Here is a 27,164-nt window from a genome sequence, read left to right on the forward strand (position 1 = left end):
GAGTCTGTCTCCAGAGAACAAGGCAGCAATGGAAGGACATGAATTTCCTCTTCATATCAGACTCAAGGGAAAATTGTTTGTAGGACTTGAAAGACCGGAGCGGTGACTCTCTGGAGCGGGGAAGCTTTTGCTTTGTCATCTATTTGCAGACTTTTTCAAACACTATGCAGAGGACGATTTATTTGTTCAGTGTTTTCCAAGAAATCCTGTGGTTATTTGGAACAAACAATCCTTATATATTCAGATTGCTATCTGTGGTCACCAGGTTTGTGTAAATCGGTCCCATTTGAAGTGTTCATTGTTCCTTTGGAACAGCAGTTTTGACCGAGGTAAACGGCCGTAACCTAATAAAATCTATTCGATAAACCTCGATATAGTATCATTTATAATTAGTTACATTGCTTTTTTGTGAACTCAGTGACGTAATAATCTGCGTGAGGAGTCACTTCACCACTAGAGGTCTATGCTTTCCTCTCAAACACAATGAGCTCAAAGAGAAGATGCTCAAACAAACAAAAAGTCAAAAATGTTAACCATCCTCTTATTTATATATTTATATATGTATATGTATTACAAATTTATTGAAACCTAGTTGTGATTAAAATTACTCTCCACATCTGTCACACTGGTTTGTAATGATCTATTTTTCCAGTTTTAGTACCTTTATTTTGACCAACCTCAGGCAGGTTACAGTGAATGGGCCAGTAGTTCTCTGTGTTTAGAAAGGTCACATGTCCTACTGTGGGACTCAAACATGTGTCCTGCCAGTGGTGTTATCTACAATTGCGCCTCTCTTTCACCAGCTGACATTAAGTGATGAAGCTGATCCTTTCTCGTCCTCTGACCCTTTTGATCTCTGCATCTCTGCATTTCCTCGAGCCTTTCCGTGGGTTTCCTGTGGGTCTATCTACGTGTCTCTATCTGTGTCTCCATGTGTGTCTCTATCTGTGTCTCCATGTGTGTCTCTATCTACGTGTCTCCCTGTGTGTCTCTATCTACGTGTCTCCCTGTGTGTCTCTATCTACGTGTCTCCCTGTGTGTCTGTCTACGTGTCTCCCTGTGTGTCTGTCTACGTGTCTCCCTGTGTGTCTATCTACGGTACGTGTCTCCCTGTCTCCTGCATACAGATAGACACATAGATAGACACACAACAATACTTACAATAAGGATGTGATCCTTATTTTGACTGCGTTGTTTTGCATTTTTTGTATCGTCCCCTTAGTGCTATCGTCTCCGTGTGTGTCTGTCTATGTGTCTCCCTGTGTCTGTCTATGTGTCTCCCTGTGTCTGTCTATGTGTCTCCCTGTGTGTCTGTCTATGTGTCTCCCTGTGTGTCTGTCTATGTGTCTCCCTGTGTGTCTGTCTATGTGTCTCCCTGTGTCTGTCTATGTGTCTCCCTGTGTCTGTCTATGTGTCTCCCTGTGTCTGTCTATGTGTCTCCCTGTGTGTCTGTCTATGTGTCTTCCTGTGTATGTCTATGTGTCTCCCTGTGTCTGTCTATGTGTCTCCCTGTGTCTGTCTATGTGTCTCCCTGTGTCTGTCTATGTGTCTCCCTGTGTCTGTCTATGTGTCTCCCTGTGTGTCTGTCTATGTGTCACCCTGTGTCTGTCTATGTGTCTCCCTGTGTGTATGTCTATGTGTCTCCCTGTGTCTGTCTATGTGTCTCCCTGTGTCTGTCTATGTGTCTCCCTGTGTCTGTCTATGTGTCTCCCTGTGTCTGTCTATGTGTCTCCCTGTGTGTCTGTCTATGTGTCTCCCTGTGTCTGTCTATGTGTCTCCCTGTGTGTCTGTCTATGTGTCTCCCTGTGTCTGTCTATGTGTCTCCCTGTGTGTCTGTCTACATGTCTCCTTGTTAGTCCAGCGATGCTCCTCTATCTTGAGAAGATACATATGTTTTTTCTTTTGTTTGTGTGGTCTTGTTTAATTGCACTTCTGAGAACAAGTTTGAGTTCAGCATCTTAACAACACATTTAATGTAAGAATTCCACTGATTGTACACATGAAAGGTCATTGAGTCGTGAGTACCCAGCCTGCGAAGACAGTTGTATTATGTCATCATCAGGGGTCATTTTTTTCAACTCTGAGAAAATGACCCCTAATTATGTCTCGAGGGTTATTTTTACTTGGGCTTGGAGACAGTGTTACAAACTTGGGGCATTGGGAATGAAAGATGTGGGTTTACCAGGCAGTTGGGTTTAAGGGAAATATGCATTGTGGGAATTGTAGTATCCAACGTTCTCAGAGCTTTAAAAAAATATATATATATAAATATCTATTGAATGCTGACTCTCTTTTGACCATTCTTTTTAAATCTTTAAGAATAAGGTGTGATTAGAGTTAAAAGAAAAGTTCAACACTTTAGAAAGAGAGCTCGCTGAGAAGATTGACTGACCAAAACCACATACGTGACTGACTACTACTTAATTCACTTGTGTTCAGTTTGCCTGGAGCATGGACGATAAAGAGACAACCCAACAACATCAAAAGATAAATATGCATGTGTGCATGCGTCGTCTTCTCTTCTTGTAACAGCTCTCTAATCAGAATTTATCTCCTTTATGAATTATGTGTTTGACACATTTTATCTCTCAAGCTGGGTATTTTGTCCAACAACAGTAGGAGACAAAAAGAACAAAGGCCAATAGAAGTAAATGAAGTACATTTATACATTTCTCTTGATGTCCAATAACATTTAAATTGATAGAATAACTAGACAACTAACTTGAAGTGTGAGTTTAAATGGAGGCTTAAATGGTGGGTGGTCTCTCTGTTTTGTGTTTCCACGAGGAGCCAGAGACATAAAACTGGACTTCTCCTGTTCTGGCTGCCAAAATAATTCAATTGGAGTCACACCAAGCCACCAGTAAGATGTTTTCCTGGACCGGAGAGCAGAATAGACCAGACGGCATCTAATGAACCAGAAATGACAAATCAGTGATTTTCCTGCTCATTTCAAAATGATCGTTGGCAAATTTATGCCTGGCGTGCATGTGGGTCAAATGGACGGGGAAGTAGTACTTTAATGCACCATTTGTGGCTTATCTTCCAGAGCTGATCCACCCATGCATTTTCTGTCATGGCGGCAGCAAAACCTTTAGATATTTTAGTTTTAGTCAATTTGAAGCATTATTCTGAAAGTTGCTAGCAGGCAAATCATTGTTTTCCTTCACACGTTGCCAAAGAAATGAGTCATGAGAGAAAATGATCATTATGACTGCCAACACAAAGGAACAAACCCATCTTTCCTTATTCAACTTTTTCTAAGTTCACGTGGAGGTTTTGTTGTCAGAAGAACGGCAAAATAATGTTTACAAGAAATCTTTAATAAAAGACAAGTGTTACACCCTTGTAGAGAAGATTGACACAGATACATAATACACACACCATTGGTCTTATGTACAAACACATAATTCAAGCGCATCCCATACAAGCACATGTGCACACACACACAGACACACACCCACAAAGAGAGAGGAAGAGAGACTTACTACGACTGATTATCTTCCATATCCAACTACACCTAATGTATGTTTTTTGGCCATTGGTACAGTACACTTTTGCACACAAAGAGGGTGACTGGTAATGCTATAATACATACAACATGATACAGGCTGTCCCAGTGTGCAGCAATGATCCGTTGAGGGGAAAGACAGTCTAAAAAAAAAAAGAAAATCCTCTCAAATGAACCAAAGCAGCAGGATGTTACAGCCAGCTTCAGGGAAATGCGTGAAGAAGAAACAGGAAGACGAGAGCGAAAAGAAGGAGGAGGATGTGAGCAGTCGGTGGGGGTGAGCAAGTGAAAAGGAAATAGAAGGAAGCAGGAGAAGGTGAAGGAGGTCTGGTGTGTAAGGTTAAAGCGTCCCTTCGTCCAGCAGTTTGTTGATGCCGTTGCAGATCTTCCTCAGGGAGAGTCTGTACTCCTCTCTGTCCCCGTACAGCTCGGCCAGGAACTCCCCGTGGGCAAAATGGTTGAAAACGTGGTCGATGCGTGTGTGCGAGCGCACCGTGAGGTGCTGCTCGACCAGGTTGTGAAGCATGTCCCTGCACTCCAGCAGGAGCTCCGACAGAATATTCCTGTCAAAGGTGTACTCCACTTCGTAGAACGACACCGCCGTCATGGCCGCCTGGTTCATCTTCTTCTTGAAGCGCTCCACCGTGTCGAGCTCGTCGGGGCTGAACTGGTGGTTGCGGTACAAGATGCCGATCTTCAGGGCGATCTTGATGACGTCCTTGATGATCTTGTGGGCCTCCTTCTTGCTCTTGGTGAACTCCCGGCTCGTCTTGTAGAGCTCGTCCAAGATCTCGCTGCTGGTGTCGTCCGTCAGCATGTTGGCCACCACCATGGTCGCCATCTTGCTCAGGATCTTCTTCTGGGCCTGCAGGGCCAGGGAGCGGGAGTTAAAGCTCTCCTGTCCTGAAGGGAGAGAAAAGAGGTTTTGGGGTTAGTGCTAAAGGTCAGAGATCCCCACTCCAACGTAACCCTTTTAAAGAAAACAGTGGACAGAAATAACAAAACAGTAAAACAATGATCTGCTGAAGTCGCTTGTCGTGCACTTACTATTTTGGACAGTTGGTGGCAGCAGAACAAGCTGGAAACACAACACTGACATATTGTCACCTCATAAAGTTGTTGTGGTAAAGCAGACTTGTTGCCTTTGACATGTCAAGCAGAAACTGAGCAAGATTAGCAATAATTTGAAGTCTTGTTTGTTTCTTATGAATGTTAATCCAATACTCATTCAACTTTTTGCTCTGTTTTGGTTTCCACCAAGTCCTGAGGAAAATATTTAGCTCTTTAGCAGCTAAATGCTCCACTTTGTACAGCAGCTTGTCGCTAATTTTGTCCATTTGCTCGTATTGCCGATGCAAAAGAAAACTTGAATTCTGACTGAAAGCAAGTTTGAAAATCTGGTACCTTTGAAAGAACATTCGATAAATTAACAGCTCGATGTGGCTTTAAAATACACTGAATCGATAAAGTCAGGTTTTTGATTTAGAAATACAGAAGAGCAGCAGTGACACTCAAATCCCGGCCTGCAGGGTTGCTGGGTGGCATTCCAGTCATTTTACAAGTCACAATGAAAATAAATTGATTCACGAAAGGTTTGTTTTGTGCTTTTAAAGTAAATAAGGTGCCAGAGTGCATACATTCAAAAAAAAAAAAAAGATGATGTCCATCAAATTAATTTGAAAATAAATAATTGCAAAAAAAGAAGATGATATTCCCCGGGCAAAGCAAGTTGAGTATCCCTGAGTGCTGGAAAAAGGTTGAGCACTTTTGCAGTAGATCTTGGCACACGTTATTAATATAGTCTTTGACCAGCGCTCTTACGTAAACTTCAGTATGTTTACATGTAACAGCTGACTTCCATCTGGACAAACAGGAAACTCTGTTGACCCATTGTAATAAAAATATGGGTCCTTCCCTTCTCCTGTTTTCACTGACATTACTTGCCCTTGCATAAAGAACGATCTGTGCAACAAGAAGTCCGGTCTTCAAAGTCTTCATCACACAACTTGCTGTTGTGTAACAAGATAATTGGTAGCAGTATTTAATGTGATCTCAGTAAATATGAAAGCACAGCACTGGCGTAAATGGTACTTTGATTTGAAAGAAGTTAAAGAAGTCTGCAGAACCCTGTCTGAACAAGTGAGAGCTGAAGAGTTGATGAAGCCACATTCAACGCGGGGCGGCGGCCTTACTGGAGCTGCCTGTGGTCGGCTGACTATGGGAGGAATGATTATCTGCTCTGGATAACATCAAACAGCTGCACACTGCAGCCGTGATTTATCATATAGAGGAGAACATCAAAGGCTGCCTGTGTCATCATGCAGCGATCCCAGCAGCTTAACATGTGTCTGTGGGAATGTGAGGAGTGGGAGGACGGAGAGGGGTTTTATTTAGGTGCCACCCAGCTACGAATTACAACTCCTGTTATGATTAAAGCCCAGTGTCCCCGTGTTCTCTGGCCACTGTCAGTCCTCCTCTACATGTATGTCCAGAAAGAAAGAAAGAGCGTGTTCCCTGTTGGTATTGTTCCAGCCAACGTTGACTTGTAGGATTTCAGTTTATTTGATTGATTTTAATACTTTTCGACGCATAAATATGCGTTGGAAATATGTACAGTGTTACTTAATGTCAATGAAGCTATTTTAATTGAATTGAGATACAGAGACACACAGAGAGACAGAGAGAGAGAGAGACAGAGAGACAGAGAGAGACAGAGAGAGAGAGAGAGAGAGAGACAGAGAGACAGAGAGAGACAGAGAGACAGAGACAGAGAGAGAGAGAGAGAGACAGAGAGAGACAGAGAGACACAGAGAGACAGAGAGAGAGAGTGAGAGAGAGACTTAGAGAGAGAGAGAGACAGAGATGGACTTAGAGAGAGTGAGAGAGAGAGTTAGAGAGAGAGAGAGAGACAGAGATGGACTTAGAGAGAGTGAGAGAGAGTTAGAGAGAGAGAGAGTGAGAGAAAGAGAGTGGACGGGGAGTTCAATGAGTTCAGCACAGAACAGCAGATGAGCCTAAATTGAAGGACACCTGCTTTGTTGTCATTATAATTTGATCCAAACAGACAGCTATGCGAGCATGCAAATTCCCATCATCACTTCATCTTCTGCGTGTGTGTCTATATACCGTATGTGTGTTATTTAAACACACACACACACACACACACACACGAGGTTGAATGCTCCACAGCAATTGGGAGAAATCCTATCTGTGGCATTTCATGTGTGAATGTACAGAAGTGACATTTAATGTGTTGGTCTGAAGCTAAATGATATTTCACGTACATATAATTTGCCCACTTTGACATTTACAACTAATACGGCCAATGTCTTTGTCTACAGTCATTTCTAAATGTATAATATTTGATGTCCTGCTCCTTTGTGCAGCTTCATGAGAGTGGGGGTGAGACAAAAAAAAAGAGTGGATTAGTTCGAAGATTTTAAACGTACAGAAAAAAAGTTACGAGGAAAGTTACGAGGAAAACAAGTTAAAAAGCAAAATAAAGCTGAAGAAACTCCTGAAGAAACAAACGCCATCCTTTCTTCTTTTTTCAAAATTGTATTTGATGTGTTTTGGAAAACAAGCTACAAAAGTGACACTGACATTTTCACATTTAGTTCTTGCCAACATATGTTGCCACGTTGTTTTTCTGGTGACCTGGCGTCTTCTCTTCTTCTAGCTCTGTTTTGGTCTCAACCAACTTCTGACAGAAATATAACAGCTGCTCGCAGCAGATGGAAACTGAGACTGAACCAAAACCTTAAGTTGAGGCCACAAAATCTAAACAACAAGGTGAAAGACACTGAAACTTTTTGTGGAGCTTCGGGAAATTGCAAAGTTAGACCACAACATACAGCACTAAGAACAGTCGTCAATGACTCCATACAAATCCTATATAATAGTTTGTGTCCAATCTCCACAGATTGGACACAAACTGAAAATAAAGTACCAAATGTAAATGACCGTAGGTGTCAAATAGATAACATGCATACACGCGTCACAACGGCAATACGTTGGTTTCCATGATATTTGAATAGCAACAGCAGGACATATAACTGTGGCTCTCATGAGGCAGATCTGTGCCTCTCATCAACAGGCCCTCTTTGTCACTGTTATTTCCTGTTTCTCTGAAGCAGCTCTTTGTTCCAGCGAGCCTCTGATATTCACAAACCCAACTGGATAGATTTCTGAAACCCTGGCACACTGATAAAGGTGACAGCTTCCTCCATAAAGCCGGCCTTGTCAATGCTCGTGCAGACTATTTGGATGTGGTGAGACCAGTTGCTCCGTCAGTGAATTTCTCTTCTGCGCAACTAAGCCATCAAGATATGTGACGCTCAATGCAGAGATCAGTTCAACTTGTAACTTAAATGAGTACTGCATGAGAGGAAGTGATTGGATCTTTTCCGTTTTTTGGTGCTGAGCTAAAAGTAGACGAATTATTCTCCTGCCCCCGACACGCAGCCTGGAGCCTGTTTATGAGGACCAGCAGGTGGCCATCGACTCAGTTGCCTTGACCCCTGTCTCAAGTTTGTTTGCACATCCCTGAGTGGTGAAGAATGTAAGCAAAAATGAAGTGAGAGTGTGTGTGTGTGTGTGTGTGTGTGTGTGGGGGGGGGAGAAATACCGTGACGAATGGACACGAGGCTGCTTAAGGTGTGAGTCAGAGTGCTGGGGAAGGCGGTGGGTGATTCAGAGTCTGGCTGGGGATTTTAGCACATACAGAAAGTGAGCGTAGACGATTATAAAGAGTGCACATGGAGACACTGAGAAGTCCACACACTCACATACAGTACAGCCTGTCACCCAGAAAGCATGAGACGAGTGACATGCATGAGCCAGAGCGTCAGAACGAGTTTGGGAACAGCCCAAACTGTCAGCGGAGAGAGGTGGTCAGAAAACTGTCTCCCCTTGTTGCTTATCTCTCTCCTGCTCTCACACTCTCTCTCCTGCCTGCTCATTATTTCCTCACTTGTCCTCATGTGTTCAATTTTCACACTTAAATTTTAAGTTGTCCGCAGATGCGGGGCCAGAGTGCCTTTGGGAGTTGGTCGAGTTTGCTTTTAACATCAGGATTAGTAAGGTGCTTGCTGCTCTCTGACCGTGGATGTTAACTGGACAGCCTGTCTTTGTTTCCGGCTGATGTTTTTAGAGCGCTGAGTCAACAGTTTCTGCTGCGCTGCGTCAGAACATACAGTGTGGAACATGGAGACTGGCCAAACCTGCCCTGCTAAAGGTGGTACCCAGCAAAATAAATAAATAAAAAATAGGGTCCATCTGGGCAGATTGATGTTCATTTTAGTCAGACACTTATGTCAATGAAGAGGCTATTTACAGAAAATGGCTCAACAGTACAGCTATCACAACAACAGGATTAATTCTATAATACTAATCCCCCCCCCCCCCCCCACACTTCTCGTAATAGTTTGATATTTTGGTCAATTTGCTGAGTTATAGAGTATCTTGGAAAAACAACTTTTGTGCGTGCCTCAGGACACAGGAGACCGATGTCTGTGTTGTTCAGTTTTGCTTTTAAAAGACATGTTTAACATCTTTATCATAAGCCCAACCATGGTGTTTTTCCTAAACCTTACTAAGTGGTTTTGTTGCCTAAACCAAACGTTAAAATGTTTCTGTGGCGGCGGCAAGTAATTTGACCCATTATGTGTCACCACCACGTAATACGTATTCATTTCATGTGTTTCTGTGAGATCCTGTTGGACTAGAAACAGGGAGGCAGCTGTGTAGCCTGAAAGTCTGAAAGTAACAAAATCCGAGGGTAAAAATAAGTAAGATATCTTTGGAAGTTAAGTAACTGACACTGGACACTTAGCGACAATACACTAAATGAAATGACTTGCTAATCTGGACATTTTCAGCAGCGTGCTGGGCAGCTGGGCTGCGAGACGGTGTCCAGAGGCTCGTGTTGGTCTCGTTCCAGGGAAACCAGAGGAATGAGCCACCAGCAGGACCGGCAGCTCCCACTGACGAGGGCCGACTGGCCTTTACTGACTCAACGCTGGGGGCACTTGTGGGGTCATCAGCCAGAACGCTGCGGAACACACCCGTCTGACTGAGGCATGTGAAGTGTGTGTGTGTGTGTGTGTGAGAGAATATGTGTGTTGTGTGTCAGTGGCTGTTTTTTGTGTTCTGCTTCATGTCGCAACAGCAGAGAAACTATTTAAAAATAAATAGAATACAGTCAGTCATCATCACAATTTAGGTTCGATTCCCGGGCTGGACAGCCACCCTTCCCCCGCGACCCTGAACAGGATGAACGGTTAAAGATAATGTATGGATGGATGGATCATTACAATTTAGAAGAAAAGCTTATTTAAGGTGATGATCAAAGATATTGACAGTGATAACTGAATTGATCTGTATTCAGCCTCTAAACGTTCAAGGTAATGATTAAAACTAAGAGGAAAGCCAAGGGAAAAATTAGATGTCAAAAAAGGAAGCAGCATTTATTAGAACTAACTGATTGAAACAATATTTTCAATAAAAAAAAATAATATATTGTATAATATAGTATAACAACATAAACATATGCATCTGCACCTGTAGTTATTGGAAAATAGAAATGAAAATTCTACAAACAAGAAACTGAAATTGAAAAAAATGAATTGACCCTCTGACCCTTCAGAGCAGGAAACACAATGCTCGATCAGTGCGTCCCTGTTTGGGGTTGCTAACAAAGAGGTTGCTAATGACAACATGCTCATGTTTTGTATTGGGTCACACTCCCTGCAGGTGCATGGGTGTGTGTTCTTTTGCCAGACAGACACAAAAACACATGTTCACCACCTGAACATGTGTCTGCTCACAAACAGAAATGCCAGACGGCCTGGCTCAGAGATGCTGAAAGGTAAGAGAGGTCTGGAGTGTTTTTGGTGAGTGACAAACTAAACAAAAACACTTTTGTATGCAAAGTTTCCTTGTAGCCCCGCTGTGCCTTTACTGCCCATGTGCAAGCTATTACTTTAATGTATGTTATAACTGAATGGCCAATACATGCCTCTCTGAAATGAACGGTTGCCAGGCCATTGGCTGCACCCTGTAAATGCTAAAATGGCAATAACTTTCCTTTTCAGGTGTTTTCTGTTCTAAGTGGAACAGCAGTCCAGTTCTAATCCCCTTTTGCCTCATATGTACTGGCCTTCTGCAGTAGTCGCATACGGTCATATTTCATATACAGGAGACAGACTTTAAAATGCCAGCTTGTGTGCTCACACTGTGACACCAAAGTCCTGGAAAAGCCCTCCGTAATAAAATGTGTCATCCATCAACACCGGACGGCCATTTCACAGAGAGCCACAACACTAAGATCAATGGAAAGAAAAAGTCAGGGAAGAGAGAAGTTGGCGACACAAACAAGGGTGACAGCTTGACTTCCTCTTCTTTTGCCTTGGCCGACTCGCTTTCTTTTTGGTTTTCCAATGAGGAGTCGCTGCAGACTCTCTCTGGCTGCATTTACAACGCTTGAGGAAAACAATGGCGCAGGTCATTCAGCAGAAGTAAAGAGATTTTAATAGCCTGCAGGGGTTGGTGTTAAGCAAACCTGAGAGGCCAGTGGACTGGAGTGGGGAAGAGAGGGAGTGTGTTGTGCCAGCTGGTGTCAGAGCTCGAGCAGCGGTGGTGGAAGAAGTATTTAGATATTTCTTTCTAAAAGTTAATACAACGAACTTTCATTTTGTGTTGATTTTGGCGGTCCCTGTGGACAAAAGTGGTATAGTTTCAGAGCACCAGACTCTCTTTAGAGCACCAGGTTCCTTTTAGAAAACCTCTAATTTGACTGCAGCAGGGGTCTAACAGTCTGCTCTGCTCAGTCCTGGTTCTGGTTCTCCTGTGCCTCTCTTCCCTCTCGCGGGCCCACAATACCGCCTGCATGGGTCTTCAGCAGCGGGGTGTCGGTGTTGGCTCTAAGTGGGGTCTGGCAGAGCAGCGAGGAGAGTATCAACATCAAAGTATTAGCAACAAGAAGTACGAATAAAGCTGTCAGATAAATGAAATGTGGTCAAATGCACAGAATTTCTACTCAATCGTAGTGGAGTAGAAGCATAAAGTAGCTTAAAATGGAAAGACTTAAGTACAAGTACATGACAATTGTATGTATGTGAACAGTACTTGAGTAAATGTACTTCGTTACTTTCCACAAATCTAGACTAGTGGATCTAAAGATGAGATGTATTTATTCTACAGTGCCATTCTCTGGGCTGCAGACTTTGTGTTGGTCAGTTTACTTACACACACACACACACACACACACACACACACACACACACACACACACACACACACACACACACACACACACACACACACACACACACACACACACACACACACACACACACACACACACACACACACAGATATTAAAAACTGCAGGCCTTCATACACAAGAGAAAAGCTGCTGAAGTATCCAGGCAGTTTATTCTTTTCATGTGAATCCTCCACTTACTCTTACCGGCAAAGTCTCCATTCTGGTGGTATTTTTTTACTCCCACTGTTCTATTTAAAAGATGACTCAAACACACCACCCCTGCTCACTGTCTGTTGTAACGCGTGTGTGTGTTTTTGTATCAGATTCAGCTTTAAGGTATTTGGAAATTTTTGCCCTTGATGTATTTATACACAAATAGAAATAACAGCAAGGAACAAAGACAACAAAGCTGGACAAATATAGGAAAATATTATAGGGAACAAATATAGGTCGATAACAAAGTGCTGTATAAATATATGCACCAAGCAATCACCGACATGAGAATTAAAATAAAACAAGTCAAGTCATGTCTTCTGTAAGCTGCAAAACAATACAAATAGCATAAGAAATAAATCCTGAATGTCTACGGACTGTATGATTATGTGTGCATGTTTACATGTCTGGATACTGTATATACAGCGTGTATGATTTATATTGACAGTGACAGATGATATGTAGGTATTTCAAAATAAATTCTACATTAAAAACTGTAAAATTCTAATCAATAACGGCAGCAGTGGGTATTTAAGAGGGTTCCAGATGAAAGTATGGGGATGATAAAGATTGAGAAAGATGCTGTTTGCACTGAGAAAAAGGGAGTGAGAATGCATTATTCATGACATGTCAAATCTGACTCTGAGCCGGTTTCCAAAGGGCAGTCCTGTGCTGCAAGAGGTCAGTCACCGTGCCTTAACAGCTGCTCGGGATGGAGAGGAGCATTCACACCTTTCGGGTTAATAACTAACTCCTTTTTAAAACCTCAATGACTTTCATTGATGTGAAGTGGCCACAGAGTATAAAGTTCATTTCCTTTTGTAGATGTGGATCATTTAGTGTTTCTGGCTGAAACTGGAATGCACAGGTTACAGCTAACTCGTGCTTTACTGGAAGAAAGTGTAAATGCAGGAAATACAGATTTATCCTCTTCACAGAGGCTTGTAAAAAAAAATGTTGTCGAATATATGACAAATAGCTGTTACGATTTTTTTGTGCTGTTTTGTGCTGATGCAGGTGTTACCAGCATCAGCTTCAACCTAGTTTTTATTCGTCCCCAATGGGGAACGTGGCTGAGGTGAGGCAGAAAAGAAGCCGCATCCTCTATATATACAAGTGCAAAACCATCTAAGAAAGCAAACACATGGATGTTAATGTCGATTGGGATTAAAGCCTTATCCTACGAGAAAGCCTCACCGCGAGCGCAGGAATGGAACAAAACATTATTGACCGAATAAATGCTGATACATCAGCCAAAATGAGCTTATTGCAGATATATCGGTAACGTAATTAGATTGTATTTTAGCTGAGCAGAGTTAAGGGAGGGTTAGAAACGGTGAGTAAGCAGTAACAAGATTGCGCTTTATCTGTAAAACCTCCCACTCAGTGCAAATGTTGGTGACAATTCTTCAATAATTGGATTTTTGGCAAAACTGTTTAAGTTACAAAATAAAAATCGGTTTAAGTCAAAAGAAAGCTGCAGGTGCTCCGTGTCCTTACCGCAGAGACTGGGGTTTGAATCAGAATTTCAATTCAATTTGATTTGTATTGCCCAAATATCACAAATCACAAATTTGCCTGAGAGGGCTTTACAATCTCTCCAACATACATCTTCTGTCCCCCTGCCCAGTGCAATAGATGTCATGAACACAATACAATTACAACATAACTTTCCTCTCGATTATCTGTCAATCCAAGAAAGACAAAAGCCCCAAAAATAATCTTACAAGAAAGATGGATTTATTTGAATGGAGCAGTCAAAACAAAAGCCAGTCTAAATAAAGGTGGAATACGCTGACTCAGCCAGTTGGGTGTATTGGTCAGAATATATTGCAATGGGCAGCCAAATAAGGTGTGACTCGAGCACTACTGGCAAATGCACAATGAATGAAAATCACATGCGCAAACCTGTTGGGAGTGTTTTTCAATAAAAGCGAGTTGACGTATGTTAACATGACTGTAATGCGGAGGTCTGATACGAGACTGAACCTACAAGTGTGTTCATCCTGGGGCTGGGCTAAGTGTCTCCAGTGTGACTAACGGGTCCGGGGAAAAGCACTTAAGAGCCACTCTGAGGGACACAAGAACAGCCTTGTTTAATGCTCCATCCCTCATCTCTTTCCTTGCCCCTCTCTGTCTCTTGGTTTCAATGGCCACGTCCCTGTAGAGCTGGACCAGTGAGATGAGGCCAAATGAAGCAGTGGCAGGAAATGTCTGATTGATTAATGTGCCGCTGGCTTGATCGCCTGTCACAAGGATTGGGAGAGGGGAGAGGGGGGGGTGAGAGAAGGAGAGCTATCAGTGATTTGACCTCCACCTTTAGCTGTGTGCTTGGCTTTCTTCAAAGTCGCTCCTCGCTATGACGACCGGAGAAGCCGCTGGTGCGCAGAGGATGAGAAGTGGTATCCAGGACATCCTGTCAGGGCCCTGTGAGGTCCCTGCCCTTTGACCTCTCCTCTGCTGTAAAGCTAATGTCTTCACCAGCTGCGGTTCGATGACGTCTGCCATTGTTTAGCTAGTGAAGAGCCAGGCCACAGTTAGCTGGTTAGCCGGGCATGGGAACTGGCTGGAGGCTGTCCCCCCTCTCTGCTTCCCTCCTCGGGGAGCTTCTCTGGAAAACGACTCCTCCAACGATCCTTAGCTGTCAGGTGGGCGTGAATAAATAAATGTCCGCTGGTAATTTCCCATTGTGACACAAAATGTACCTGGAACAAAAGCAGTTTGTTCAGAAGACACTGAAGAGACACAGGGACTGCAAACAAAGACAAGAGCGCCAACTACAGCCGACCTTCGCCGTGTAAATGTGAGACAGCACAAAAGAAAATGAGATTGCTCGTTTAATGCAGCCGAGCAGGAAAAAAAATCCTGCAGATTACCACCTCAGAAAACTAATTTGATTCATAGAACACTCTATTTATAGAAAGTCGGGTACAGATGTGTGGGCGTGTGTGTTTTTGTGTGAGCCATAATGATAGACTGTGAGACTGAGGCCTAATAAAAGACAGAGCAGGAGAAAAGGCTGTCCTTACTTTATCTGGCCGGGAAACCAGCCAGAAGGTTCCCTTGATTCTTACCATCTGAAATAAAAAAGCTAAGCTATTTACAGAGAAAGGAGGAAGGCGAGAGAAGGCAGGTGGGGGGGGGGGGGGGGGCAATATGTACATTTTCATTTCACACCATTCAGTCACTACTAATAGAAGTGAGCAGGAAAAAGTAGAAAATGAGAGGAAGTGAGATGTGTTTGCTTGAAAAAGGCACCGGAGAAGAAAACACAAATAAACATACAATCACAGCCATTCTGACTGTAGATGTGTCATTTCCTTTAAACCCAGCATGGAGGAGTGAAAGAAAGAAGGACGGAGGAGGTGTTAAAGAAAGAGAGGTGAAATCATATGTCCATATTGTGATCGTCAAAATGCCTTTACGTCAGACCCACACAGGCCCACACAACATCAAAAAACATCTTCTCAGCCTCAATTCGCTTGAAATCATCTGCAGCTGTATGTAGAACCGGATGCAGCGTGTGTCTTTGTCTCACATTCATGAAGTCTCTTGTCTCTTTTTGTTTCTCTCTTCCTCTCGCTCTGTTCATTTCTCATCAGATCTACACTGAGCCGAGCGTGAGTGGCAAGGAAGTAAGTGTTTTCCGGCACTGGGTGAGTCGATCCTCCCACAGACCTCAGCCAAGTCTCAGCATGCCGTGGCATCGTTTACAAAGAGACACACACACCCCCACGTGCACGCGCACACACAACACACACATGCACAATCATCCAGGTCTTGCCAGCTTTCCCCGTAACTTTGGCCTCCTGGTTTGTTTACCAGTTACCCACTATAACGGAGTAAAAGTGAGGCACTGGGAAAGCTTCAAATCACTAGAGGCCCATGTCTGCCGTTGCCGTTTGAAGCCCCGCCCCCTGCCCGAGCTACCCTCTCTCACTTGCATCCATAACTCAGTGTTTTTTCTGTCCTTATCTGTCTGTCCTTATCGTTTTTCCTCACCTGTCACATGTGTCAGGTCACTAAATATTTCAACTGCCCAATTTTTTTGTCTGCCACTTCTGAAAGAAGAATCTATGTAGAATCTATGTAGAATTCTATGTAGAATCTATGTAGAATTCCAGACACAGTCAGTGGTACCAGACAGTAGAAAGGTGGAATGTATTATGATCGCTGACTCCAAAAATATATAAAATGTGGCTGGTATACCTGGAATTTCTAACTGCCACAGCCAACATTAACACGGTATTTGGCAGGTGTAAGGTGTAAGGTGTATGCGTGGTGGGTCGGGACAGTGTTATCGGGGGTAACCGGCGTATGATAGCGGTGCAGTGCAGCGGCCATTTTGTAGTCAGTGGGACACACAAACAGGGACTAACATGCACACTACGTAATAGTCCAGCGGCATAGTAAAAAATACGAAACCAATTGTTCAAATTGTTCTAAAAGCACCAAAATTGGCACACATGTAGATTAATACATTCTGAACAATTTTGGATATGGAGGCATTCAAGATTCTCCCCGTAGCACATTTGGCGGCCATTTTTCAAAATGGCCGCTATTTACCATTAGCGTCATTGAATATGTACCATAATTTGTCTTTTTGTGGATGCTAGAGGTGATAAGTGTGCTAGAGGTGATAAGTATTGTACAATTACACATACTTGTGTGCTTACCAAATAGAATGGCTACCATTTTACAAGAAAAATGAGTTTTACTTTGCAGCGGCAGCGGTGGTGGCAGTGACGGCGGCTGCAGTAATAGTATAGTGTTGAGTGTTGATAGTCATGGTACTTGTAGTAGTAGCTTGTGTTAACATGGTGTTGTTTTGTGTCTTTGCAGGTGAGGCGTTGATACAGCAGCAGCAGCAGCACCACCTTACAGCAGCAGCAGCACCACCACCTGACATCAGAGACGCGTTGTTCCAGACTGCAGCCATGGCAAAGAAGTTCCAACTGGTCGATACTTTTGAGCGACGTACTCCCACAACACCTACTGAGACAAACTGGAAGCTGTGTCTTGTATGTCAAGAGGAGACATCAGAGTCACTTGTCTGCCCAGTACTGTCTAAACGCCAAGACCCTGGGAGTGGATACACGACAATGGCTGCAAACTTGGTCAAGTTTGATGAACTAGGAAAACTGCCAAGAACTGTTCAGTTACAGAGACTAGATGAAGGACAAGGTGTTGAGGCGACAATGGTTGCCCACCAGGCCAAGTGGCATAAAACATGTATGCTCAAATACAATAACACAATGCTACGAAGAGCAGAGAAGAGACTCATCGCAAGCAGCTCAGCATTTGGTAGTACTGACAATGTCCCAGGCAAGCGCGCCAGAACACACTCTTCAGAAGCTACTACCAGCGACACCTCCTGCTTTTTCTGTGGAAAGTCTGGCACAGAGACCCTACATGAAGTAGCAACCTTCCAGGTGGACACACGCGTACGGAAGTGTGCAGCGCAAGTTGGGGACAATGAACTCATGGCCAGGCTCAGCATGGGTGATATGGTGGCTCTGGAGGCCAAGTACCATTCCAAGTGTTTGTTGGCTCTTTACTATCGTGCAAAGACCACTGTAGAAGCCGAGCAGAAAACTGACCATGAAGGTGTGATGTCAAGAATCGTACTGGCTGAACTGGTCCTGTATATCGAGGAAACCCACCTAGAAGAGGGCACCGCCCCAGTCTTCAGACTCGCAGATCTTGCAAAGCTATACACGACAAGAATGGAACAGCTCGGGGTTGCTTTGTGCAAGAAAGTTAATAGCACAAGGCTGAAAGAGCGCCTGTTAGCCCAGTTACCAGGCCTGAGATCCCAGAGCAAAGGCCGGGATGTTCTACTAGCGTTTGATGAAGACATTGCTGAAGCGCTAGGCAAAGCCTGTGAGCAAGACTGTGACACTGAGGCAGTTCACCTTGCGCGTGCTGCACAGATAGTTCGTCGATATATGTTTGAAGACACTGGCCGATTCCGTGGATCATTCCCGGGCGGTTGTCAGGAGGACTCTGTGCCAAACATACTAGTTGCAATGGTAAATATGGTGCTGGATGGCCCCAACATCAAGAACCAAAGCCATTCCTCTTCGACACAAGCAGCTCTTTCCATTGCGCAGCTTCTCAAGTTCAACAGTGTCAAACAAAGTCGGAAGCAGGGAGCAACCAAGACACAGGAGCCTCCATCTGTCAGACACAGTTCGTCTCAAGAAACTCCCCTTCCAACCTATGTTGGGCTGATGCTGCATGCTGAAACACGCAAGAGAGGACTTGTGGACAAGCTCTTCTCTCTGGGCCTAAGCATCTCATATGACAGAGTCCTGCGTCTTTCTGCACAGATGGGAAACAGCGTGTGTCAGCTGTACCGCATAGAGCAAGTGGTCTGCCCGCCTACCCTGCGTAGCAATGTGTTCACAACTGCGGCTGTGGACAACATTGACCACAACCCAAGTGCCACCACAGCCAAGAATTCATTCCATGGAACTGGAATCTCGCTTGTGCAACACCCAACGTGTGCAGATGAGGGAGTGGATCGTAGCATTGCTCTCACTGGGAGTGATACTGGATCAAAGACGGTTGAGCCTCTACCAGAATATTACACGGATGTACGTCCTGTTGCTTCCTCTGTCAAAGGGCAAACGATCCCAGCTACTTCTGTGACCTCTCTTAGACGCCACAACTTTGAGCAGCACATAGAGTATGAGTATACATTATGATCTGTAGACATTCATAATCCTGGTGACCAGATTTGAAAAGTTCAGAATCATAGTGTGGCAAAATCTACGTTATTGTATTACATGTATGTACTGCAGGATTACACAATACTGAAAGTTATTGTATTGGCAACTGTTTATTGTGTCCACTTAGATTTGTTCATTTATATTAGATCTATCCATAAATGTATAACTGTAAGTACTGTGCCTAGAGACGGCTTCTGGTCGACTATATAACTACAATTTGACCATACTGTAAACTCCCCGTACTCTGTGTATTATTTTGACTACCATTCCATTGCAATTTTGCCAGCAATTTGAAAAAAAAATTGAATTTTGAAATAAAGTATTGAAATCTTCATCAAATGTCTACTTTTTCCACAAAATGGCGGCAAGTTTGGGAGCCATTTTTGAGAAGATTCATCTAAATATATGTTAAACACTTATTGATGTTAATTCTGATGTAAAAAAAGGAATTATGTAAAAAAAAAAGGAATATGTAAAAAAAAAAAAGGTAAATGGCGGCCATTTTGAACAATGGCCGCCATATCTTCCACATGGCTAATCTTGAATGCCTCCATATCCAAAAATGTTTAGAATATATTAATCTACATGTGTGCCAATTTTGGTGCTTTTAGAACAATTTGAACAATTGGTCTGCTATGCCGCAGGACTATAAGCACAAAGTATGAAAGCACAAAGAAGCTCGGATTACAGCACACACAGAGGGAGAGTGACTTCATTCTCTGCTCAGGACGCCACTTACATATAAAAAGCTGCTCAGAATTTTACATTTTTTTACCTTTAAGACAGACAAAATAATGATTTTGTTGGCAGACCACAACTACAGTTCCCATGATATGTGTCATGTTTTTACATCACCCCATGTGTCACGGGGTGACGTTTCACGGTCAAAAACAGAGGTGGAAGAAGTTTTCAAATCCTCAAGTACAAGTACATCATATTTGTATCTAAGTACAGCACTTGAGTAAATGTACTTGGTGTACTTGGTCAAATTTTAGCCAGTACAGAAGACAGCTTTTTAAGAATACAGATGAGATAAACTTTCAGTGAGAAAACAACACGGAGTTATAAATGTAAGGGGAGCAAAGGTTAGCCGGGAGAAGGGGCGGGGCTTCAGATGTCCACGCTGCCTCAATTCGAAGGTTGCTCTCCCTTTGATTGAAGTAATAAAATTGGATACACTTTGAGCTTTGGCCTTGAAGGCCCTCACTGTGCATGACACGCTTTAGTGTAAAGCCAAAGTGCTGCTGCTCTCTTGGCTGCCAACCCGCCACTAACTAATGACCAGGAAATAACTGTGGTTCAAACACACACTCACATCAACACACACACACACACACACACACACACACACACACACACACACACACACACACACACACACACACACACACACGTTTGTAGATTTGTTTCTGACTTTTAGAGACTGCATTCCTTCTTTCAACCTAACCCTCTGCCCTACCAGCCAAAACTGAATCATTCCATGGGTTGATTCAAACCATTCAAGCCTTAAAGGATAACGCAGTAGATGAAATATAGTTGTTTCTCTCTGTTGCCATTATTGCCCATGAAAAGTCTAAACCCACAGATTTTATTGTCACATTTGCTACCTCTGTCTGTTCTGCTGCCTTCTACCTCCCAGAGGCAAACGGTTTAAAATGTACTCTAAAAGCAGCTTAATGTGGTGCACTGCTACACAGATATACTATGCATGGGTATTACATATTGTCCTACCATTATCTCCTAATGCTATGTATAATCAGCACAGTTACTTCAAATTGTGCCAGAGTTAAGTGTAAAAAGCTTTGTGTGTAATTGCCTCCCACTCTGCCTCGTTTTCTGGTGCCTGTTTGCTGCCTTAATAGTTACGTGGGAGAGCAAAAGTCTCCATTTAACTCGATATAATCTGCATGTTGAGGGAAACAACAAAGGAACAAATAACCTTCCTCAAAATGTCCTGCCAATAATTGTGAATTTAAGTCAACACAAATGAAGAAAAGGATACAAGTTCTTGCAACAACAGACTGTATATAAGAAGTGGGCATAGTCACTGTGGAGTCACCCAGTCGTTTTGAAGCCTTGCGATAGCCATCTTGGTTTTTGGCCGTCGCCATCTTGGTTTTCTGCAACCGGGCGTGACATGAGAGGGGGGAGCTAAGTACAACCTGACACCGAATAACACATTTTTAGGCGACCTGTTGAAATTAATTAATTTATGCTGTGGTAGCGATCTGTCAATCACAGGGTAGCCACGCCCAAAAAGCATACCCTGCTTTATGGTCTATTTTACTCTAAATGGGACCATAATTAACTACATGATGCCTGCCTGCATCACAGCTCTTATGCACCACAGATCTGGATACCTGTAGTGGCTCACTACTCCACCGACGCCACACCAGCCTTCCCTTAATACACACGGGCCTGCCTCAAATAGCTCGCCTCTCACACCAGGCGCCAGTAGTGACTGTTTGCTTTGCTTCGACTGGCCCTCCAGTGAAACCGCAGCCTTCTCCTCCTCCTGAGTGTGTGTCTATGAGGCCTTGTCAAAATGCCTCTGCGGTCTAATTTCATGTTTCAGTATAATGGCTCCGCTGGGGGGAAACAATTATCTCTCCAAATGTCCCACAAACACAATGAAATGCCACAGTATGATTGCGTTAATGCATGCATGTGCATACATGGGAAAATGCCTGAGAGTTACAGGGAATTTTAGGGTTTGTCTTTCGCTGCCTCCAGAGGAAATTTAAAAAAAACAACTTTCTCCTGAGTCGTCTTTTCCACTTACGGCTTCACTCCTATTTTTTATTTTTTTTTCTCAGTTCATGTTACAATTTTCCAGAAGCAGCTGTGTGTTGAGGGCCGGGTTGCAGTAAGCACTCTCCATCTGTGGGCCAGATTACAGGCGGAGGGGAAAAGAAATTCAGGGACGCATGTGTTTGGAGACCAAAGAAATGAGCAAGAGGAAGAGTGCGGGCAATTTTTCAGCGTGTGTGTGTGTGCATGGGAGTGTTACAGTGTACGCAGGGCCGGCCCACTCTGCCTGTCTCTAATGTGTAAAGCATGTGGCCCGTCTGCCAACATGGCAATCACGAGGCAGAAGCTCTCTGATTGCTAGCACTGATCTTTGAAGTGTTTGTGGAAGTGTGAACTAGTGACATTCAACACAACCGATGCAGTTATAGTGTTTGTTCGTATGTGACTGTGTGAATGCTGAAGAGGATCACCTGGCTGAGGATTCAATTTCAGCTTTGTCATCAAACATCTGCAGCTTTTCTTTTTGTTTACACAAACCACAGCAACAGCCCTCATGCCCTTATGCATCCCACAGCTGTTATTACAACAGCCAAACAGCTTCTCCTCTCAACAACTCTGCTTTCTGTAGAGAATTTAAAGTAAACGCAAATGGCTGGGAATATCTCTCGGGACGGCAGATTGGAGTGATTTGCATCGCCATTATGATTCAGCCAAAAGTCGACCGTGGGCTGAATATTCAGCAACATAATGTCAGAATAATGTGAAAACTAAAAACATTCAATCCAGAAACCAGAATTGTTAATTAAATGCAAATGTCTCCGTTGTGTGGCCGTTGTGCGATGCGGACAACAGTCCTCCAGCAGAACAGGTGAGTCATGATAAGGTGTGGTCATCTCCACTGCACCACAGGAAGGAAGGACAGGACTGCTGGATGAACCAGTTTGTGGGTATTGGTATGGTCAGTGGATGCTCATTGCATGACTGGAGGATTATGGGAAAACTGTGAGCCTTTGTGTGAGTGTGTGTGTGTGTGTGGGTGTGTGTTTGAAGGTCTAAAGAGTATTTCTAGAGTAGCTGCAGCTGTGCTCTGCATGTGGCTGATCGTTGTGCTTCAACACAACAAAAGGTACAGAGAACAACAAAAACAGAACAACACAATGACGAAAAAAGATGATTGCTCTGTCTCTCTCCATAGTCCAAATCCTGACTCTCAAAAGTGAATTATAATGCACAAGTCTCCCCTGAAACAAATTCGTTCTTTTGTGATTTTTTTTTCTTTCAGCACGCTCATCAGCGTCAAGGATCACAGTTTGGTGTTGGCCTATAATAATCCAAGTGCAAGGATCTTTTTTTTTTGTCCAACAACCTACATTCACCTGAGAGAAATCCCCTTCGGAAGAGGAGCAGATAACAACTTTGCCACCAACAGAACCTGTTCAACACGCTGCTCTTTGTTTCCCAGACGCACTCTGTTGTTGCTTTGTCTCACTCCATTTGAAGAGTTTAAGAGGATTTTACTCAGCAACACTATTCGTACCTATACCTATGAATAATTCCTATTTAACCCACGTAATAAATTTGTATGTAACCCATGTAATAGTAAACCAGGACAGGTGAACAAAGAGCGACAACTATTTCACACGTAACTTCCCATAGCCATTTTAACCCATACCACAATCCTTACCTAAACCTAATCAAGTCATGTTGTTGCCTAAACACTGCAAGCACACTGGTCGCTGATGTTACTCCACACTTTCTATCTATTTCAGTTACCTAGCAACAATAAACCAGTCAAGTGCCAAACCATTGTAGATGTATTCTTGACTTCCCATGTTGGAAACACAAACTCACGAGTTTCACTCGGAGGCAGCGTAACTGAAGCTGACTTTAGGGGACATTTCAGGGACACGTCAGTCTCACTTTCGACACTAAAAGCCACCAACAGCTCGAGGGCAAAGGAGAAGGCCGCCTTAAACAAAATACCCTCAATATTTACACGGACGATTTGTGCCAGAATACATTTTAAAGGCATAGATCAATCACGCATCCCTCATCCACATATGCAGGAGGAATAATGGTCATGTTTGTGTACAGAAACACTTTCAAAATACTCCTGTTTTCAAAATGCATTTGCTCAGGTTTCGCTAGGACAGTGAGTGACAGTGAGTGACCTTATAAAGTGAGCCGTGCCAGATTTTTTTTTTCCACTGGCAGTTAGACCGACGAGTAAAAAACTGCAGCTGAGCCACAAAGCACGACGCATTTTGAGTATGAGTCAGTTTCTTGCTTTCTCTCGAAATGTCATCCTGCTTTTGCTCCCATGTCACCTTTCCCTTTCAACACATGTAACATTGCTTTTAGGCCAAAAAGACGACAATAATTAAATCATACTGTCTTAGACTCTGTCACTTTCGTGGATCACAGCATCTTTAGGAAACAAACGACCATGAAAGTGAAATGGATAAAGCCTCTGTTTTATATGAGAGTCCTGGTCGACGTTTTAACCTCGAACGGTCTCCGTAAAATCAGCAGATGATACAGATATGTCATCACCGACTGTCTGGCTCTCATATTAAGGATCCTCTCCCTTTGCAGACAGACAGACCGCCAATGAGCCAGATGGACAGACAGATGGTCAGAGTTCAACAGAGCATCATCAACATACAAAGCTCTTCGTCGTCAAATAAAGAGGCAAACAGCCACGCCATCATCAAAATCATCACACGGTCGCTAACAGGGGCAACAACATGCCCTAAACTATACGACCTTTACTGTAGCAGACCTGCTAATAGCACCCACGGACATGTGTCTGCCAAAGCCTCAATCTGATTCCTTATAAAGTACATGTAAAACAAAAAGCAAAGAGAAAAAGCCTGTTGCCGCATGCTGCTTGGCGTAAACCTGCTGGAGACACATTTGATTCATGATCTTTGAACTCAAACTCATCTCCAGAAGGCAGTTTTATCTCCTGGTTTGAATTCTCTACATGATCTCAGTTTAAAAAAAAGACTACAGACACCCACTCACTTGGAATGGTTTGAAAAATCAAGACACTAAACATCAAAGATAAATACATCTTTGCTGCGTTTTCTTTCACTCTGACACCATGAAACAACTTCCAGTAAACCGCAAATCTAAACATTTTTGATTCTCCCTGGTGGTGATGAGATGCTGCAGAAGAAGAAGAACAAGAAGAAAAACAAGGACAAGAACAAGAAGAACAAGAACGAGAAGAACAAGGACAAGAACAAGAAGAACAAGAAGTGTCTGGGGAGGCTATGCTCTCTCTGTAGCTGGATGTGTTGATGAGCAGACTGGCTGCACGTGTCGGAGCTCGCCTGTTCCTGGTGGTGACTGAGCCGGCTTTCATCCGCACCCTCAACGAGGCTCGGGCCAGTCACCAGCATCACATCAGAGCTCGCAGGCTAGCTTGACATGGATGCATCTCAGCAACGAGCTACAGATAATGGATTTAAGTGACTCTTAAAAGTTGAAAATTGTGTCTGATACTTGATTTTTGGGGGGCATTAAAGAAGTATTCAGATGTGTAGGCAAACTGCTGATCAGCGTAAGGATGGCTGCATTGTGAGAGATAATACAGAGTTCCTGGTGACAAAATGTGTGTATGTTGAGGATCCAGTACCTCATAAGTACCTCACTGACCCTCTGGATAAACTCATGCACTACTATGTAAAAGTCTGGTGACCACAACATATGAGTCAACTGATGTTGTAGCTGCAGTAAAGGTTTTGAGGCTTACCTGGAGACAGGTCTCCATCACTCTGCTCTCCGGAGTCTGAATCCATTTTCCCCTGCAGGACACTCGGAGGCCGTAGAAGCTCTCTGATTCCTCTTTCTACTTGTTCCCTTCCTTCTCAAGGGATTCTTCTGATTTCTTTACTCAGAGAGAGAGAGAGAGAGAAAAAAAATGCAATTTCTTGTTGTTTTTGTTGCTTTCTTCTCCTGGTGAGTTGAACTTCCCCTCCCAGCCTGGATCACTGCAGCTGTGAGAGGAATGCTTTTGGGCTGATTTGCTGAGCTGTCCACCTTTTTCCTTTAGCTCTCCTCTCTACTTCTGACTCCCTCAGTTTCCCTCTTTCCTTCTCCTTCTCATCTACTTTCCCTGTCTGATGCTCCCTCCCCTCTCTCACTCTCGGTCCGTCCCCCTCTCGGTTTCTCCCTCCCTTGTTCCTGCCACTTGGTCCCTCCTCCTCCTCCTCCTCCTCCTCTCAATCGGTGTCACACTCAGCCTCTTCACGCTTTCTCCCCTCAAACTCTTTCTCTACCTCTTTCTGTATGCTGTAAGTGCCGTCTCTTCCTCTCTCTCTCTCTGCCTCTCTCCCTCCCTCTCTCTGTCTCTGGGTAAGAGTGCTGCCTGTGTTTGAGCAGAGCAATGGGAGAGACTCATTCATGGCAACTTGAAATTCATCTCCAGCAGGAAAAATCCCATAAACCCCTTGTTACTGGCTGTTATAAAACCAGTCACTTACTATCTGTGGCGGTCAAATCAGGCCAGCTTACTGTTTTACTTCCTACAGTAATCACTGGTTGGTGCTGACATGTTTTGGGGTCATTTAAGTGGGATAGGAAGTCTTTTTTGAGTTGTTTTAGATGATGATGCACATTTAGAAGAACAATCCAACCTAATTCACATTACCTTGCCATCACTGGTCACATCCATGTGTGTATATTTAGATTGCTGTTCTTTCCCATGCAAATATATTTGTTTCCATTCGTTGCAGAGACTTGCTGCTCGATGTTTAAGGATTCATTCATTCATTCATACTCCAGCATTTCATATTCGGTCAACAAACAGCAGAGTTTTGTTTTTTTGTTTACTTCGCTTATGAATGCCAACTCTGTGTCAGTGTGTCCTCGACTAAAGAGAGTTGTCAGGACACTTGCTGCTTTTAAAGGCATTTCCTTTCAATAAATAAATAACTAGATTGACTTTATGAGACTGTCAATTGATCAGATTTATGTCTTAAGAATGGAAGACAATGGCCGGAGGCCCAATATAGAAACTTTGGTGAACTAAAATAAAACTTATGACTTACAATGGAAACTTTGCATTTCTTCTTTCCATAGTAAATTATTCACAATAAGCACACAGAACTGAAATGAGAGGAAGTATTGTACCTACAGTTCATCCACAGGTTGGCCAGAGACACGACTCCAAAGTAAGACAAACAAGGTGTACAGGAAGTGTCTCGAGGTATTTCTAGCACAGCTGCATTTGATTTTGAGCAATCAATGTCAGGTTTTGGCAACTGAAACGACAACACATTCTTTGTTGACTCACCATTTTACACGTTCAACAACCACGCAGAGAGGTATTTACTGTAGGAGACGATATAACAGTTTCTCCACCCACCAAGCGAGGCACTTGTGTTTTGAGTTAATGTTTCACTGGAACTCTCACTAGTAACAAAAATATCTCTAGCTCTCTCTCTCTCTCTCTCTCTCTCTCTCTCTCTCTCTCTCTCTCTCTCTTTTAATCAACCTGTATTACCTTTAGCCTGCAGTCTGTTAGACAACATGAAGCTGTAGTGTGGGAGCAGGTGGGCGTGCAGTCGGTGGTCCAACAACAGTTCCAGGCGATACCGTCCCAGGTGTGGAGCTGACTGTTGCACAGCTTGAACACTGGGCACCAGATGGCATCAGCCTGCCTGCCTGCCCACTGCCCGAG

At 43.5% G+C, this 27,164-nt stretch overlaps 1 protein-coding gene across 1 annotated transcript; it reads right to left on the reverse strand.

Annotated features, from left to right (window-relative positions):
• Positions 1-3,224: 3,224 nt before the first annotated feature.
• On the reverse strand, positions 3,225-25,565 carry tnfaip8l3 (tumor necrosis factor, alpha-induced protein 8-like 3). Its single transcript, XM_079289384.1, has 2 exons — positions 25,236-25,565; positions 3,225-4,414 (listed from the first exon to the last, which is right to left on the reverse strand). The coding sequence occupies exons 1-2, from the start codon at positions 25,279-25,281 to the stop codon at positions 3,852-3,854; spliced, it is 609 nt and encodes a 202-aa protein (XP_079145510.1). The 5' UTR covers positions 25,282-25,565; the 3' UTR covers positions 3,225-3,851.
• Positions 25,566-27,164: the final 1,599 nt, after the last annotated feature.

This window comes from Melanostigma gelatinosum (genome assembly GCF_949748355.1).
Source record: "Melanostigma gelatinosum genome assembly, chromosome: 2".
NCBI lineage: Eukaryota > Metazoa > Chordata > Actinopteri > Perciformes > Zoarcidae > Melanostigma > Melanostigma gelatinosum.

Bases quoted from the DNA above. Each gene is read 5' to 3' on its own strand.
- tnfaip8l3 (XM_079289384.1), bottom strand. From the start codon at position 25,281: ATGGATTCAGACTCCGGAGAGCAGAGTGATGGAGACCTGTCTCCAG. The intron at 4,415-25,235 runs GTAAGCCTCAAA...CTCTCCCTTCAG, and splicing joins TGATGGAGACCTGTCTCCAG to GACAGGAGAGCTTTAACTCC.